The following is an 18,661-nucleotide window of genomic DNA, read 5'->3' as shown; positions in this document are numbered from 1 at the left end:
GAATTTAATAATTCATTATCAGTAAGTATTGGTGGCTGATATGTACTAGACTACTCCAAAATATTACACACTTTGAGATACTGTGAATTTCACCAGAGAAAATAAATGTATTTCCAGTTACTGCCTCAGCTATTTTTGTAAAATTCTCCCTTGCTGCAAAGAAGTCTACACAAACTATAACTAATTTTCCCATTCTTGACTTTACTTACAAGTGCATTTCCAATTAACTTCAGAAAGGTTCGCAGGGAGTATTGGGCCTAGGGTAAAATTCTTCCAAATACATAAAATAAGCAAGCTGAAAACCAGGTGAAATATTTTCATCATTTCTGTGAATTTATAGCAATATTACTTATTTTTAGTATGGCACAAAAGATTATCTACATATGACTTAAGTGCATCTACTAACACACAACAAAATTAGGTGAAAGAAAACAGTAAAATGTATAGGAATCAGTCCATTTGTAGATATCTATACACATAAACACAAACAATAAGCAAACTAGAGCCACGTATAACGTAATTGTCTGCTACTAATTTGGCCTTTTCATAATCTGCAGCCCAAACTCTATTATAAACTTGCCATTTCAATCCAGACCTTTGACTTTCAAGAAAAAGCTTTAGGGAAAAAAACTGTTTATATTTAGTAAAAGCTTTAAAAGGTAAAACTATCATAGAATCATATTATCTTTAACTTACCAGACTAGTCAGAGAGTTGAAACTAAAATGGCGTTTTATACTAAGCACTAATGTCTCAATTTGTAAATGGCACACAGGGTGTCTATATTACTGAAACCCAGGGATAATGGTTGCAGGATCGCCAGTTCCCGAGCTGACACAGAGGATATTTTCAGGAAGGTGACAAACATGGGTTTCAAAGGCCTCCCCAGTCCAGCGCTGGCACCAAGTAGCAGGACTGACTGGAGACTGAACGCACGGTGCACAGTGCACATGAATGCTGACGTAAATCCTATTTAACAAAAGATATCCCAGCAAAAGAGATTAGGAATAAGCCTCACAGCCCTACAGACAGAGGAGAAAGCATCAGGGATTCTGTAGTTTCCTTCAGCCAAGAAAGGACATGATTGTTGTTTAGTTTTCCAGCCCAAGGAAACGAAGATTCACTGTTATCTCCAATACAATTGTATGCCTTCCCCTACGAGCACCCACGTGCCTCACCATCCCCGTGGACAAAAGCCAAACGGTGACTGTCTCCTGCCCTCCGATCAAATCAATACATCTTTTGTCTGAAAATTTTAATGAACAACCTTACTGAGCTATGTAAAAGGCTGAATTACTGCTACCTCCAAAAACTCGTATCTTACCCTTGGTATTTGAAGCCTGTTTTGCCTTGTGAGAAACACAAGGGTCTTTTGTCTCTGAAAACAGAACGATTTGGGGTCACGCAGTAAAACTGAGGAAGAAAACTTGCCAATTTTGGCTAAAAGCATCCACACAGAAACTTACTGGTGAACCGCTGTGTTCAGTAATTTACCCATGTGTCAAAACTGTGAGTACTGAATTCAGGAAACCGCTTTGTACAACTAGAGAAAAAATATAAACAATTCCAGAGTCAGGACTATACAAAAGAAAAAGCAAGGTACTCAATATATGTAACCGTTACCTCTTTTGCAAACTACTCTGGGATTGTCAAGGGTATAGAAGGTGTTGCACGCAGTAGGAGCTGGTAATGAAGAGCATTTAAAACAAAATCTGCTGAAAATATGCTGACAGCTGAAAAAAGAATTAATTTATGTGTTAAGAGAACTAGAATTCCTATAAGGTTTGGGCTCTAAGCTTTGGTTTGGACCTTTCTATTACAAAAAGATCCACGCTCAGGATAAGGGTCCATACTCAAAAGGTAGAAAATAGGGTGGATTTGATGAAGTCTGTCCAAGGACACGTGCAATGACCAAGTGCCCACGAGTCACAGGGAGGAGACATCCACCATGTGAACTGATGGTGCAAAGCCCCAGTTGCCAGTACCTGGCAAGGCAGGATTTGTAGCACAATCCCCAATCTGCTGTTCACTCTTATCCCATGTTCCTGAGGCCCTGGAGAAGGTCAGTGCCAGAAGGAGCCCGGGACAGGTTGTTCCAGAGGGGTGAACCCACCCAACGACTTCAATCACCCGGCTGTGCTGCACCAGGGCTGCTCATCAGCAACACGCTGTTCTACTAAATGTAGCTACTAACAGGTCTCCTACTTCGGACTTGGGTTGAAATGCAGGTTGGGATGTGGATCACTTTGAACCTGGTATCCAGGAATTCTGAAATGGTTAATTCCATAATAGATATCTCTTCCTCAAAGCATGGGAGCCACAGTCAAAAATGCACATTTTTGAAGGCGCACACAGCTGAAGCAAAGAAAATTCCCACTCTTTCCATTTAGCTGTCATGCATCTAGTGTTCCAGGAGTTTTTCAATCAATGTTAAGCAAATTGCACTGTGTTTAAAAGCATTTTTCTGTTCTAGCTGTTTACAGTTTTCTACTGGTAAATATGGGGGAAAAGATGAGTGATTTATTAAAGCTCACTTTAAAAATTCAAGCAACATATTAAAACAATACTTCATGATAAAATACAGTTAAGCAGATCATTTTCACGGTGATTTTTATAGGAAGAACATGCAGAGATTTTTCACAGGAAAAAAGAAATTAAAGAGAACTGTGTGTATTAGATGTTGTTAAACCTTTATTTGTCCTAAAGCAGAATATAAAACTTATTCTGCCAGAGTTCTATATAAAATCTAAAAGAAAAGATGAAAATCACAGCTTTCCAACCTCAATAATTTCCATTTACAAATATTCTGAGACTGGGTGAAACCCTTCAGCAAACTACATTCTGAAAACCAATCCTATCTCCAGTCTCTCTGTTAAGACGAGACTGGGTAGCGCTGATCAAATGACAGAAAACCAATCAAGCACCAAGATGCATCTTGCTGTTTTCTTGAATGTCTATAAATTCACTGCTTTCAGTACCACTAACACACCTCCTTAGGCACAGACCTAATTGGCAGCACTTGCCGGTGGCTGGTTTGGCAATTGCGGTGACCCAGGTTGTGCAAGCAAATAACAAGGCCCTGAATTGACTAAGGAGTGTCAGAGCGACAGCAGAAAAAATTGGCTAAGGGAGCACATCAGCAGCTCTATGGGCATCCTCAGGTGGTGTGCAAGGAGAATGTATATTTTAATTTGTAGCCCATTTGCTGCAAAAAGGAGAGAAGTTTAAGATATGCCATGGAGTCCAATATGGCAATCCAAGCAAAGAAAAGGAAAACAACTTTTCTGTATTTCTGAGAACAAATAGCTGTCTCTACCATCACATCATTGTTTTACTATTACCAGCTAATACAACAGCAGACAGAAAGTGCAGCTGCGGTCCACAGAATATTTGGCATTTCTGGCCCAAGCATAATCCCTCATGTAATGAAAAACCTATTTCTATTTCTGCATCCTCGCTACTCTTCATACTGAAGAGGCCTGCGTCTGTCTCCCATTTATTGAAGCTTATTCTTCATCTAGACAGCCAGGTCTGGTTTGTATTAGAAATTAGGTTTTAAATCACTATTTTTCCATTATTTATTTTAGGATTTTCAGGAAGCCTCCAGAGATGCAGAAAAATTCTTCTTGTTGAAAAAGACCCTAATATTCTTAACGAACCAAGCCCCAAATCCCTGACTCATGAAAAAAGAACTGTGATGTTTTTAAGGTTCAGAATAAATTCTGGCTATAAGGACAAAAACATTATTTTAAGAGTTAAAATTATCTAAAAATGTTAAAAAAAAAATGAAGTTAAAACTCCCCATGCGAGAGTAAGACTGATCAGATCCATGATCTTTGCTTAATGAGCAGGATCCTTTATGGGCTCGCTCTTTCTCTTTTCTCATGTGGTTGGAGCTTTGCATTTCAGTGACTAATGGAGTCTCAAGATGTAGAAGGGGATATATATGAAGAAAGAAACAACAGGTGAAATAAACTTTTAGCTCAATAAATCTTCTGCGCTTAAATTGCATCTCTTTTCTCTTTATGTTCTCCGCTGCCTTGTGGCCAGTTTTAACACAATTCTCTATTTTTAGGTCCCAGCTCTGCACCATGTTGTTATAAAGATGCATTGTTTTCTCCTCCGAAAGATGTATGTATAGGCATACTAACCCATACAGGCATACTAACCCCAATAACTAACTTACTGCAAGGTAAATGCAACTACGATATTGCATTGTCTTTCTCTGCTGTGAAATTGCTTAACTTCTGTTTCACTTGAAAGTATTTTGCATTTACCACGGACCAGCAAAGCTGTCGCAGGTTAACACCTGCCCTCCTGTTACCTTGGGATACTTGCTCTGTACTCCTGACATTTTCCCAGCAACTATTAATTTTTCCAGCATATCAAGCACTACTTTCCTCTCTTTTAATGACTCCTAATAAGTGAACACAGAAATCCTCTACCAGTAGAACATTCTTACAGAAGAAACTCCTTTCTTCTGCAAAAGAAAACGTTACCCTCAAAGACCATTTCCAAGTGTCAAGAGCAAAACCTCTGTTTGCTGATCAACCACGTGTCTTGGATCAAACTAACTCCCCTATAATTTCCGAGGGGTTTCCTGGTTTCCAGATTTAGGAGGCATAGCGATAGCACAAAGTTCTTGATTTCAAATGGAAAAAATTGTGATTTCGTTCTTCTGACTACACAGAATGACTCCAGCTACACTGCCAAATCTTTTGATAGATGCAAATAAACAAAATAGAAAATGTAACTGCAAGGCCAGTGGAGCACACTCAGATATAAACAAAACAACTGTTAACACACAGGTACAGGCAGCATACACCCACAGACCAACTGACCTTTCCAAGAGTCTGGTCTAACCCAGCTCAGCACAACCGGAGCTCAACTTCTCATCCGGCACACGTGGAACCTCTTCGGCCACACACACATTACAATGTGCAAACATCTTCTATTCTGTGGCTTTCCTCAGAAAGTATTTAGTAAGAAAAATGTTGGAAGAAATCAGCTGATCAACCAACCAGCAAATTAAAAAAATTAACTGCAGCACTGTTATGCATTATGTATATTACCTTTTAAAAATTAAACACAACACAGGGGGATAAATCTGGACATCCTAGAGAAGAAAACAAACTAAATCCAGAGCACATTTAAAGTTTCAGGTAAGGTTCTGTAACATTAACATCAGAGAATTAAATTCCTTTTCCATTCAGGAACTACATTCATACAAATGCTTGTCTTTTCTAGTAATTATTTAGTAATAGCCAAGATAAAGACATTAATACTGCCTAATAATCACACAGTGGGGCTCATAAGCGATTCTCTCTTTATCAAATTTGCTCAACATGCAAGTCAAAACATGATTTTTCTAACCAACTACATTCTTCACTTTGGCATTATAATTCAAGATTCTGATGTCAGAAACGATTATGAGAAATCAAGTAGGACAGAATTCTCTGAATATTAAGGAAGTATACATGCATGAGACAAAAAAGGAGCCCTCTCCTTCCTACACACATTACTCTGTTAAATACAATAGGCTTTGGCTCACCTATACCCATCAAAGTCAAATTCTGTTGCAGAAAACACTCACTCAATGAAAGGACCACATGTCTTAAGGGTTCAGCACGCACTATTCAGGCAAAAATGCCTCACATCACTAGAAATGTCAATAACTCCTTGCAGTGGCACGAAGTAGGGACTGGATCAACCTGGGTATAAGGAAACACTTCTCCCCTGTGAGGACAGTCAAGCAGTGGAACAGGCTGCCCAGTCTCTGTCCTTGGAGGTCTTCAAGACCAGACTGGACCTTCAGAGATGACCCAGGTTTCAACAGCAGATTGGACTAGAGACGTCCAGAGGTGCCTTCCAACCTGAATTATCTTATAACCTCATAAATCTAAATCTGGAGTGCAAAATTTGTCCCTGGATCAGATAGGTTGTCACGGACGCTGGTATTTTTCCTGGTTGTAACTACAAAACTATCATATAAAGAATTAATAACAAGGCACAATGTAACATGAATACAGTGTGCCAGGTACTCAAACTCACCTTGGCAAGTCTATGAGTTTATTACTAGAGATGTAGAATAAATAAAATGGCTGGGATTTTTTGTATCTGAGTAGTGATGTGAGCAGGTAGCTCCAAGTACCATGCAGCAAGACTACACAGAACTAAAGTTCGAATAAGCAAAAGCTGAAATGAGCCCAAACCCTATTTCTTCAAGAGTTTTTCAAATTACTGAAAGGAGGTAGTTTCACCACATTACATGGCAAGTAAAGTTTTCTGTAATTGCATAGTGATGTGTCATTTCTCTTCCCACCTTTTCAGTTTTACTCCATAATTTCTGCAGTCTGTTACCCCGTCTTAATATTTTCACAACTTGAATTTAATTTATATTTTCATATTTTGTATTCCTGAAAGTTCCTTCAATATTTCTTGAATATTCTCTTGTCTCTTTAGTACATTTAAGCATTTTTGTCTCTGTTTTTTCATGGCTTTCATAACACTGTTGTAAGAGCTACATTAGCCACACTTAACTAAATCCATGTCGCATCTTTCAATCTGCTATTACCCCATTGCACGATACTTATATTCCTAAAGGCAAACATGTATTTCTACACTTAAATTAATACAATCCATAAGCAAATTAAGTGCAAAAAACCACAATGAGTTAACAAAGAAACACAGCAACAAATAATCAATATAAACGAATCCGTAAATGATCAACTGGTGATCTCACTATAAATAGCCACTAACAGAGCAAGGTTTCCCTAAGGAGAACTGAGACATTTTACACTGGTATTGAACATTGATTTTTCGTAAAGAATGACCACAGGTTTATTAGACAGGTATCTCTGACTTTGCATTATATTTGCAAAATCAATAACCTTCAATAACCTCTATGCTCACCGTCCCCCAGAAAAATGGTTTCATCTCAGTATGTTGGGCTGGGTTATAAAGTATGTTTCACCAAAGTATCTCAAAGCTTTTTAATAATTTTCCCCCATGACTTCCTGCAAGACTCATTTTGCATCTACTTATCTCCACCCTGACAAGACTTCACACCTGTGATTCTGAGATTAAATCATAGACTACTAAAAAAATTAATAATATCCAGTATTTGCACTGATGAAAGTGAGAATAGGCTCTGTTCCGCAGCCATTATGAAACCCAGGATATTTTCTAGCTTGTGCATGACAGGACAATGACAGTGCACGTGAAGCACAGCATCTGCTTCACAATTGGGGAATAAAAAAAAGAGCATCTCCGAGGAAGCCATTCTTGCAGCTTTGAGTAGAAAAAGTGAAAACTTGTACTGTATAAATAATAATTATACTACTAAACTACTAATTTTACGCACTATCTCTCTAGAATTTCCCAGTTAGCCATTGCTATCCTATTATACCACATTACCCACTTTTGTGATATTCCAGTAACCTCTACCACACCACGTGTTCCCAGCAGTGCAGCATCAGCAGGTACAGCTGCATCAACCAGCACTGACACTAATTTACTCAATTCACAGCAATGCATTTTAACAGCTTCTGGGGAGCATCACCAGCACCAGATCCATCCTAGATCGTGTTGTGCAACACGCATCAAAAACCAAACAAAAATGTGCCCCCCCAAACACCACCCCAATAACACACAAAAGAAAACATCCCCTTGGTCTCCTGTTTCTTGCCAAGGTTTCAGAGGATGTTTGTTCGACTAGGCAGTGAAACAGAAAGGGTTTCCAGTTTCGAGTGCAAAGCACATGACAGCACTTTGCGAGTTATGGAAACATTAGTCTCACTCTAGTTTCAAGTACTGAGGTTTAGAGTATGAAAATCCTCAACAAAGAGAATTTAACAGGCGGATAAGGCTGCCCCTTTGCACTGAAAGGCAGCTCCTGCCATTATCTCTGAGATCTCTGCCAGGCAAAACAATAGGTACATTGGCTTTTCTGAGAACAAATCTGTAGATCAAGCTTTTATTTTTGATTCGGGAAAAGCAAGGCAAACAATAACCAAGTAACGTCACGTGAAAATCCTCCTGGTTTTTGTGGTATTATGCATATACAGCAGCTGGAGCATCTTGTCTCTAGAAAAATTGTCTCCACCTCATGAATCTCTCACACCTTTGGACTGTGCAATAGGACACTTACCAGCCTTGAAAGCCACATCTGAAGTTCCCGGAGCCAGGATCACCGTTCCCAGCATTAGAATGAAGTTTTTGCATGGAACGGGATCAAATACTTTTCCCTGGAAGGCTCAAAGCCCCTTCTCCCAGGTAGCGACAGACCAGCTTACCAAGTTACTACTACTCTTTTCTCTCTCAGATACCAGTCAATCAGAATCACTGAATGTGTGACATTTAGAATATGACAGGCATATTCTGAAATCTAATTATTGCCCCTTAACTGACACCTATTTTCAATGCAAATTTAAGAACAGAACCTTCTGTCATCAGCTAATCTCACAAGATGCAGAGCTCCCTCGGTTTACATTGATTTCAAGTGAATCTGATAGCAGTGATTGGCAGCCAGATGACCTCTACCTCTCAGAGGTTCCATCTTCACATGATTTTCCCTTTTTCCAGTCTTAGCTTCCAAAATGTCTAGCATATTTGATTTTAGTGAAGTCTGGACAAGACAAAGTCAGTGGATTTCTGACTCTACAAGTAAAAAACCAACAAATCCAACGTGAGAATTCAAATGAAAAGTAGGTTGCCATTCGTCCAAAATAACTCAGAGAGAAAAAAAACCCAAATCAATTGATACAAAAGACAGCCACTTGAGTGTAATGCTTTGATGAATTCTGACCTGTGAAACCAGGGTCAAAAAGACAATTTGACTTATGAGTGAAAGAAATTAGAAATATGAATGAACAAGAAACTTCACGCAAGCACTTGAATTGGCAAAAATCTGACTCATTTGTGGGAAGAAAAGAATGCCAACTCCTCAATAATAGTTTTATGCAAAGTCTGGTATATACACATATTTGATGCTGAGTAAAGATGAGACTTCTATGTCCAAGCCTATTTTTTTCAGCAAGCCCATAAATTTTTTCGCCTGAGTGTCACAAAACAAATGAATACATCTGTGAGTACAAGAGGGATAACCAAATAAATTAGCCATTTATTTGACTGTATGTCTTTTATCCTTAAAGCACCTACAATGAGGCTTTGTAATAGCAAGAAATTTCCCAAAATATTTATTCTTTGCATAGTTATTTCTCAGGCTCTAATTTTAAATATATATAGGTAATGAAAAAAGACATTTGCTTAGTTAGCTGCCAGACCCTTTGGCAATTCAGCCCTTTCTCTAGCACTGAAGTGAATATATTGCTTTACATTTATGCAGAAAACTGAAATTTATCTTAAACCTCAAGAACCTGAAGAATAAATAAGTAATAACGTCTTCATATGCAACATATACACTAAAGATGTAGTGCAAGTATTCTATGCTCATAATTTCTTTCTGTCACTTTTCTTTTATTTTTCCTGTATCTTATTGCACATAATAGGAGTAGATAAAATAGCATCAATGCTGCAGAAGTTATCAGTATGAGTCTCAAGATACTATTTTCAAGCGGAGCATCTTTAAAGTCACCGTAGATTTCAACTTCTACAGGAAATAAAAGCTCTATTTTTTTTTTTTTTAAAAGGAAAGTCTAAATATTTTAAATTACCATATTTTCATTGCACTGACATGTTGATGGTCAGATGTTCTTCAATGCTCAAAGCTAGACTGGCACAAATCGGAGCAGTGCAGAGGCTTATAAAATGTGGTATTTATGTTTGGCAGCAGTAACTTTGTGAAAAGCACAAGGTGACTCTTTTCCCTCCCCTTCTTTCTTATATTTTTTTCCCCTCCAAGTCTGGCAAGAATCTAAAGAGATAAAAACTAATTTAACATGACAAATGCTTTCATCACTCCTTTAACCTCTGAAGAGAACACTCTGACAAAGACAATATGTGTGGTATATGCTTTCCTTCTGACACTTTATAAATTACTCTCTTGTAACTGGGTTTTAGCACCAGCCCAATATCTTCAGGATGTCCTAATGCGAATGGCTGGTTCTACATTCTTCATATGTCACCCCAGGATAACAGGAATAACCCCGAGGCTTTGTGAAATGGCTTTTGTCTCAGGCAGGATTGTAGGACAATTTCATTTACATACCGCATGCTGGAATTTACCAAAACCTCGTGCAATACTACCAACTTATGCTCTGATTTTCATTCACATCTGGCTACTAAAGAAACAGGGAGAAGCGATAAACGTGGCTTTAAATAAGTAGACATTTTGTATAGCTATAGGAAATAGCTAACTGAAGTGCTTTTTTCCTATTCTCCGCTATTAGAAATAGTATAACAGCCATAGAAACATCTTAAAATGTTCTTTTTCATGCAAATCACAGAATCATTTTGGTTGGAAAAGACCCTCAAGATCATTGAGTCCAACCATTAACTCAATACTGTCACTACCCCACGTCCCTGAGAACCTCATGTCCGTCTGTCCAACCCTCCAGGGATGGTGACTCCAGCACTGCCCTGGGCAGCCTGTTCCAATGCCCCACAGCCCTTTGGGGAAGAAATTGTTCCCAAGATCCAACCTAAACCTGCCCTGACGCAACTTGAGGCCGTTTCCTCTTATTTGATCAATTTTGACTTGGGAGCAGAGCAGAGCAGAGCTGACCCCTCCATGCTCCAAGCTCCTTTCAGGCAGTTCAGAGATCAGAAGGTCTCCCCTCAGCTCCTGTTCTCCAGGCTGAACCCCCAGGTCCCTCAGCCACTCCCCATCGCACTTGTGCTCCATTTCTCTCTTCAGAAATGCCGCTATAATTTTCCCCACCCCATGGGCTGTGTCTGGCCGCATCCCAGCTCTCACCCCCAACCCGATGCCCCAGGCAGGAGCAGCCAACTTCTTACCGACTTGTCGGGTAGCGGTTCGGTTCAGCTGACTCCCCTGCCGGTTCCTGGTTGGCCTTGATCTCCAAGGAGCCTTTTTGAGGCTGTTTGGCATCTTCTATGGGGTGCCTCTCTCCTTGTCATCGCTGGCAAAAATGGGTTTCCCGCTCAGCCACAGCACTTGATCTGTCCATGCATAACCAGCTCCACCAGCCCGACGGCACCCAGAGCAGGAGCTGCCTGCCCTGGCAACCGCCACACGGCAGCTGTGGGCTCCTTCCCCAGGCAGGAGGGATGCGCTGGCCAACTCTGACATCACAGCAGGGGCTCTGACGTCACAATGGGGCTCCCCAGTGCTGAGCAGGGTGGGGAGACCCTGTGGGCTCTCCTGGGGCAACACAGCTGCCGCCTGCCCGGGGACTAACGCACCCTCAGCAGAGGAGCCAGATGGACAACGGGGACGTACATGGGGTCATGATCTGAATTTTTTTGCCTCTGTCTGCTCCTTCAACAAAAAACCCTCAAGTTGCTTGCTTTTTTTCAACCTGGTGAATCTGATGTGTGTGTCAAAGTTTCAAGAGAAACTCCAGGGTAAAGGAATTCAGGTATAGAATAGTACGTCTAAGATGGATAACTGTATGCATAAAAACCCAAGCATATTCTGCACAAACACACGCCATAGCACAATCAACCAGTGCTATACAGACCTGAATGAATTCTTCCCAGATATCAGCCAGGATAAGTTTCAGAGAAGGATTTAGGAAAACTCAGACAGTGATGGTACTGACTGGTCTATAAAGGAAGAGTCTATCTATATAGCCAGACTTCAATGGCATTCTATGATCTAAACCATCAACCTACAGGTATATTAAAAAAGAAAAGAAAAAAACAAAACAAACAAGCAACCAACCACAACCAAAACAAACAAAAAAACCCACCGACACTTCCTTCCAACAGGACATATTGTCATCATTTTGACAAATGGTTAACTTGTTAAAATCTCAATAGTATCTTTATTTAACATCAATTATGTAGCATAGCAAAAACTACCAAAGGTCATTATGCACTGCTAATTTATTTTTAAAGCTTTAAACATACTATCTTTTCATTTCATTTACTGTATTTTTATTTATGTCTTATCAGAAAGGCAACGGGAATGCATAAATATTTTTAAAAATATTTTTCTTTTCTATCTGTTCTGATACTTTTTTTGCTTGTCTCTTTAAATAACCCTCAACAGATCTTTTTTTTCGTGCCATCCATCATCTTTCTCAGCCCTCTGAAAGTCCTATGTTTAAACATGTAGGCAGCATATGTTTTCAATGACCTATCCATATCAATTTCCCCATGTCTTTTATTACAGGACAATTCATTTAGAAATGCTGAAGACTATGAAAACTTCAAAGTATTCTTTCAATATAATTTACCTCATATGTGGCAGCATTGACTTTTCATTTAGTCCCACAATAGTCTTGATTAGTGTTATGATAATCTTCACACAGCCTCGATATATTGACACATCTAAGTACCAGAACCATTTGCTGCAAAATTTGATGCCTTTTTCCATAACTATTACTTTGTTCATTTTGTTTGTTCTTAATAAGGCCATGATTTAGCACCTTATGTATCAAGCACCTTAAGTCGCACTATTGGAGGATGGCAAGTCCCAGGAATTTGAAGGGTGGATCAGTTTATAGCTGATTGTCTTACACCTGCTCTTTGTTATGTGGAATGAATCATATAAGCTTTTGCTGAAAGGGAATTAAAGTAACGAATGGCCCAACTAAGCACATCCCTTTTACCTTCGTGTTGTTTTTGTGCACTTAAGGCAGTGAAACTTCCTTTTTGTTTTCTTTTCTCTCTTTTCCATCACCTTAAATTATGATCACAGTGGATCCATCAAATTTATTCACAGGATTAATTGCAGCTATTTTCTGGTTTTGACAGCTACTCTTAAATGTACTTATTCTTTAGTGTGTATGGCATGAAGGGTGTCAGGTAACTTCTCATTATTTAACCCTCGAGCCAACACTCTCTTCCTACAACCTTTCTTCCGTTCACTAGTCAACTCTACCGCACTCATCATTCTTTAGTCAGGAAAGAACTCCAAAACTTCTGTGAAAACAGACCACTTATGTCATTACTTGAAATGACAGATCACTCATCAATTATTAAGAATCAATGCATCGCCTTAGATTCTTTCTTGTCTTAGTATATGAAAGCATATAAAGGAACAACCATGTTGCAAAGCTTTGCTTTAGATTACAGTAACCTAAATACCAAGGAAAAATACATTTCATAATCTATCACTTCAAAGTGATGCATATGATTAAAATATTCAGCTTGCAGTATATCATTTCCCATGTGCATAATCACTCAAACAGAGGGCTGTTGTGTGATAAGTGTCAAGTTCAATACATCACGTGCTTTCCAATCTTTTTTTATTTACATATCCAACTAAGGCTGTTATTTTTTTCTGAGGTTTTCTACAGAAGAACTATAGAAAGACGGTTAGCTCTGTAGTATTGAGTGTGCTGGGATGTAGGCCTGGCCTAATGAGACAGCAGCAATAAAGTAGCCAGTCAGCTCTCTCACTACTGTATATATCAATTGCAAATAGAAGCTCGTTATAATGAAAAATGGGGTTTCCTTTGAAAACAGTGTCTATACTGTTGAGTCAGGCTATATGGGATCAAAATAAAAAAAATCATTCTCTTAAAATGGAGAGAATAGGGAGAAAATTCAGTACATCTTCATAGGGCTTTTGAGCACTACACAATAGTTTCAGAGATGAACTAAAAACCACACAGAGTAGGTCTGGAAAGTCAGAAAATATCAACAAGCTACCATAATTTTGCCATTTACTCAGAGAAGCTAGAGAGTTTATGCAGCATGTGATTGTCACTATCGTATTGTTGAATGTTCTCCAAAAGGTAAAAAATACACAGCTAGTTTGTGTAGACACCTAGAAAAACCCCCAAAACAGCATACAATGAGGGGAAATCCTGGTGGAGGAAAAGTTGGAAATGAATTAAAACAAAATAACAAGAGCATGCTAAAAAAACCCCTCAAAAGACCACAGAAAGAATTAGAAGATAGTGTGGTCATATTTAACCATGGGAAATATGCACAACACGTAGAGTTTCCTTCCTATATTTTTGCTTACTAAATATTAAAGATGTATGGAATCCAAAAAATAAAAGCACACAAAGTGGAACTTTCAAACTATTTAGATCTAACACCACTAGCAATTTAGGCACACAGACGGATATAGACTGACACTAATCAAAATGGTTTTGTGCTTTTTATCTAAAGGCAGCATGTGATAGTAATATTTGAATACAAATGCCAGTAGCTTTTGTTGTTTATATGGATTCACCACCTACCACAATTTTTACCAAACATTTTTAAAAACACATCCTAGTACATAAAAAGAGATAAAATCATTATATCACCCTCTGTTTGGACCATCTATGAGAGATACATATCTGACATCTAAAGTTAACTGCACGCTGAGAATCCTGCTCTTATGACAGTGAACAGGACTTGAACCTTTTCCTCTTTAATTAATATAAGGAATAATAATTTATTTTGCTCAGTAAGAACACCGATTTCTGAAAAAGACTGACCATCCTTTTTTTCTGCGGAATTTCCATTTGCTGACATAGCCATGTGATTTGACAGAGAAAACACAGCCTTACCTATGAAATATGCCAGCAGGATGGCAAGCAGGACTGCAGCAGCAATTGCAGATAAAGCAGCACATTTCCAGCTACAATACTTCGAGGGTTTTTTCAGCTTGAACGCATTCCTGGAGAATGTATTTCTAGGTAACAGTCTGGGAGGTGGAGTATAAACTGTTCCTGAGGTCAACGGGTAACCAGGGGAAGAACTACTGAACAGCGGAGTAGTTCCAGAAGATGTCTTAAACAAGAAATGCCTGAAAAACATAAAATGGAACAGAGTTGAAAATGGCAAGTCCTGTTGTTAAGAAAGAATATCTCCTATTCCACTCCAGATGCCATAATGTGTTCAATGCAACACAAAAGGAAAAGGATTTTGTATGAAGAAACAAGGAGATGAAAACTCTCAGTCTTTTTGCTATCAGAGCTTAACAACTGTCACTAAACCAGTGTCAGGATATCTGCTTAACCCTTCCTGTAATTAGACTCAACTCGACCAGATCCCAGCTAAAACACCAGCAGAGCCAATGAAGTCTCTTGAGTATCGGTTGCGATTGCACCCATGAGATGTGCGAGCAGTCAACAACCAAAGCTCAGATTCAGAAGTGTCATCACTATCAATTCCTTTTGGCCTGTGTTTGATTAGGACAAAGCAACTAATTCAACTACAAGATTTCTGCAATGTTTATTAGTATAACAGAACACTGAACTTCATGAGAAACCATCCTTTCTGAGTTCACAGGTGTACACAATTTCCCCATGGAACCTATTACCCAACAAATATTCCAAGACAAAAAAATTATGGGTCTCAGTAAAGACCATTAACAACAACTGAGCAAAACCCATAGTCCTGTAAGAAAAGATCATGCCAGAATTAGAATTGACAATTTTTTTTTAATGGTACACAGATTTGATTTGAACAACTAAGACAATCACCAAAAGCACACGACTCCACAGAAAAAAGAGGACTTCAACTGCCTATACACTTGTTGAGAAGAAAATAAGAGACAAAATATGCTACCTAACAAAATCTCAGAAAATGCTTCCAACACATTCCAGACAGAGGAAATTGAGAAAGCAAACTAGGTGACTGGCTTCTCTAGATTAACTTCTCGCAGTCAGGAAGAAGTGACTACAAGTGTGTTCCCAGTAAATGATAAGAAGTACAGAATACAGCCAGTGGTCTTCAAGAAGGACACTTGTTCTGAGACAAAACAGCTTTGAAGGTCTGTTCCACACCTTCTCCCTCCACAGCTTTGAAAAGCAAGTAGTTCTTGGAATCAGTGACAATTAAGTTACTCAGTAATCTCCAAAATAAATAAAAAAAAAAGCTTAAAATAACCCAAGGTTTACTTCAAATGTAAAATTATTTAGCATTTTTAATCAGATCCAAATCCAGTATGTGACTCTCAAATCACCTGTTAGAACTTTGAAATCAATGTCAGTCACTGTTTATTACAACAACGATTCGGAAGTTTGAAACTGAAATGTGTTTCCTGTTTTTCAACCCATCATAGACTTTACTATATACTTGGACAAAACAACCAAAGTGATTTTCAAGAATATTAAAGCATTTGTTTTGAAATGAAACACAGAGCATAATATATTGCATAGAATTTGCATACAGGCAGAAGACAGTCAAAGGAAGGCTGGTTAGGTCTCCCAGTTTTATGATTAAATACTCACATTTAAATATGGTCTCTGAAAATATGGTCTTTTTTTAATGCAGTCATTAATAAACTCTATTATAAGGAACATGAAAAACACTAACTTTAACAATGGGTATGTTGTTATTTTATTTGTTTTAAACCCCAAATGACATTGTGCGTCCCTTATAACAGTGACCAAAATTTAGTTTGTTTCTGAAAACATTTCAGTCAGCTAAGCCAGCAGCAGCACTTGCTGTCATAACAACTTCGTACTTTGGAGACACGGCAGAAAAAACTTCACACCCATAAGTACACAATCAGAAGTGGCTTGCACAGCCTATTGCAAGCAGACTAATCCCGTGTTTGTTTGTTTTAAGTGCAGTATTTGTAAAACAAGGGAAAAAGTACAATAAAAATGGAATATGCTAACCAGCTCCTAAATAGAAATATCCTGCCATTTTTTCCACCCAAAGTTGTCCTTCTTTCTCCCTTATCAGTGAGGCTCATTAAAGATTAGAATTGCTTCTTTTCCACCCATCAGACATGTTGTATGAGAAAAAACAGTAAAAGCAGGTGCTAAAAGAGTTTCCCCTCAACATTACACCCAAGCCTTTTAATTTCAAAACTGCACCTTGCAGTTACAAGAAAGCAAGAAATAATGGAAGTATGATTTCATGAACACTTCATTTCAAATGTTTCTTTACTTTGCAACAATTCAATTAAAATAACTTGGGAAAACGATGTTATCAGGCTGGTTGTGTTATGCTAGATCTATTGACACTTCTGTTCCTTTTGTCTGGTTAAAACCTGATTAACACTTGTTAGAAGCAGCAGTTTCAGTCTGTTCCGCTTGCTCTCTGGTGTGGGAACACAACTCCACATCCATGATGGGAACCAGGGACTGAAGCGACACGAGCACGAGAAGGACGGAAGGACAGAAGGAAGAGAGACAGTTCTTACAGTTCTTTCTTTCTTCCTGCCTGAAAGCAGAGAATCAAACTGAAATCCTTGGCACTATCTTTATCTGAAATGTCAAGGTTTTTAAACCCAGGAATTTTATGTCCTCTTTAGCTGAGAAGGCAGCTACAGTGCCAACAGAAATTTTAATATAAAGCATTGTTAAAGTAAACTCAGACATATAATGAAACTCTGCTCTCACTAAAATTGAATTAATGAATATCTAGATATGTTTTAATGGAACATGTCAATCACATAGAGTTTCATGTGAGGAGAAAAAGTAGAAGAAGAAAACCAGTTCCACTACCATCCACTTTGAGATGCATAAAGCACATAAAGAAAACCAAAATGCTTATGCAGGCAAACATAACCTCCAGTGTATTGTTAAAACTGATCGGAACTTGGTAGAAGCAAAAGAGGCCAACTGAAATGGATATGTGGAATGGTGTCATTCTCAAAGCAAAAAAGAAAAGATATCATTGGATAAATCCTGAATTTTGTCACACCTGCAAGTCCTACTCATGTATTTTGAAAGCTGAAAGTTTTCCGTTTCCATGAGGATTTCTGATAAAGAGTCAACCACTAGAATATAGCATTTTAAAGTGCAGAAATTCTGCCTTCAAAAGTTTTAAAAAGACATTTAACTAAAGATATGTTAAATATCTACCAAGTAATTTTTAAAAATTGGCACTCCATTCAGAAGTTGGAGGCTGGATTAACAGAAATACCTGAAGTTACAGTAAAGCACGGCAGCAGGACTGAGAACATAACGGAAAAAATACTGGGGCCCCCAGAGTTTTAAGTCTAAATTCAGCTACTAATGGAAATAAATTGACTTGTCTCAACTCTATCCCTAAACCCAATGATCTATAGCTATATTTTTATGTGGGATTTGACATGCTCTGGTACAACCAATTGTCTGTGGGCCCAAGCTGCACAGAGAGAACACGAGCATTTATCAACATTAATTACAGTCTCACAGCAGTAAAACTGGGAGGTACTGTACAATGACTGCTTATGAAAAGAAATGATCTTATTTGTACCCATCCACCTAATTTCAAATACATTCCATATTAAAACTAAAAGCCTTGTATATTCTCGGTCTTACCTGTTCACTTATCAAACACCATTAAGAAAAACACATTTTCTACATCACAACTAGCATTAATAATTTGATTTAGATTGGAACTAAATTTCTCTTCTGAAACATGGGAGTAAATTTGCTAAGTCTTAGCCCAGTCTCCCTATTTTGTGTGCATTGTGAAGACGTTCCTACCCTGGAAAATTGCAAAACATGATTGCCGGTGTGCAGTAATTTAAGTGTCCATGAAAGCTATGGAAGGAGCTTGCATGCACCTCACAGAAAACCAGTTCCCCTGGAGCTCTCTGCTCTCTCTCCCAGCCGCAGCTCAGGCTGCTAAATGCAGAAAAATGCTAAACCCCCTTTGCTGTCACCGGCCTGTGTTGCTGATGCGCTG

General features: G+C 38.5%; 1 protein-coding gene across 18 annotated transcripts in view; it reads right to left on the bottom strand.

Moving 5' to 3' along the window:
* The window catches only part of TENM2 (teneurin transmembrane protein 2), a 629,416-nt gene that overhangs the window by 141,072 nt on the left and 469,683 nt on the right, over positions 1-18,661 (bottom strand). For all 18 annotated transcript variants that reach the window (XM_071814801.1, XM_071814803.1, XM_071814804.1 and 15 more), the window contains one exon: positions 14,596-14,834. In XM_071814801.1, the coding sequence (XP_071670902.1) occupies positions 14,596-14,834 (239 nt within the window). The remainder of the gene's footprint in view (positions 1-14,595; positions 14,835-18,661) is intronic.

This window comes from Patagioenas fasciata, chromosome 14 (genome assembly GCF_037038585.1).
Source record: "Patagioenas fasciata isolate bPatFas1 chromosome 14, bPatFas1.hap1, whole genome shotgun sequence".
Taxonomy (NCBI): domain Eukaryota; kingdom Metazoa; phylum Chordata; class Aves; order Columbiformes; family Columbidae; genus Patagioenas; species Patagioenas fasciata.
The sequence above is the reverse complement of the archived record's forward strand: the minus strand, read 5'-3'. Positions and strand labels throughout refer to the sequence as shown.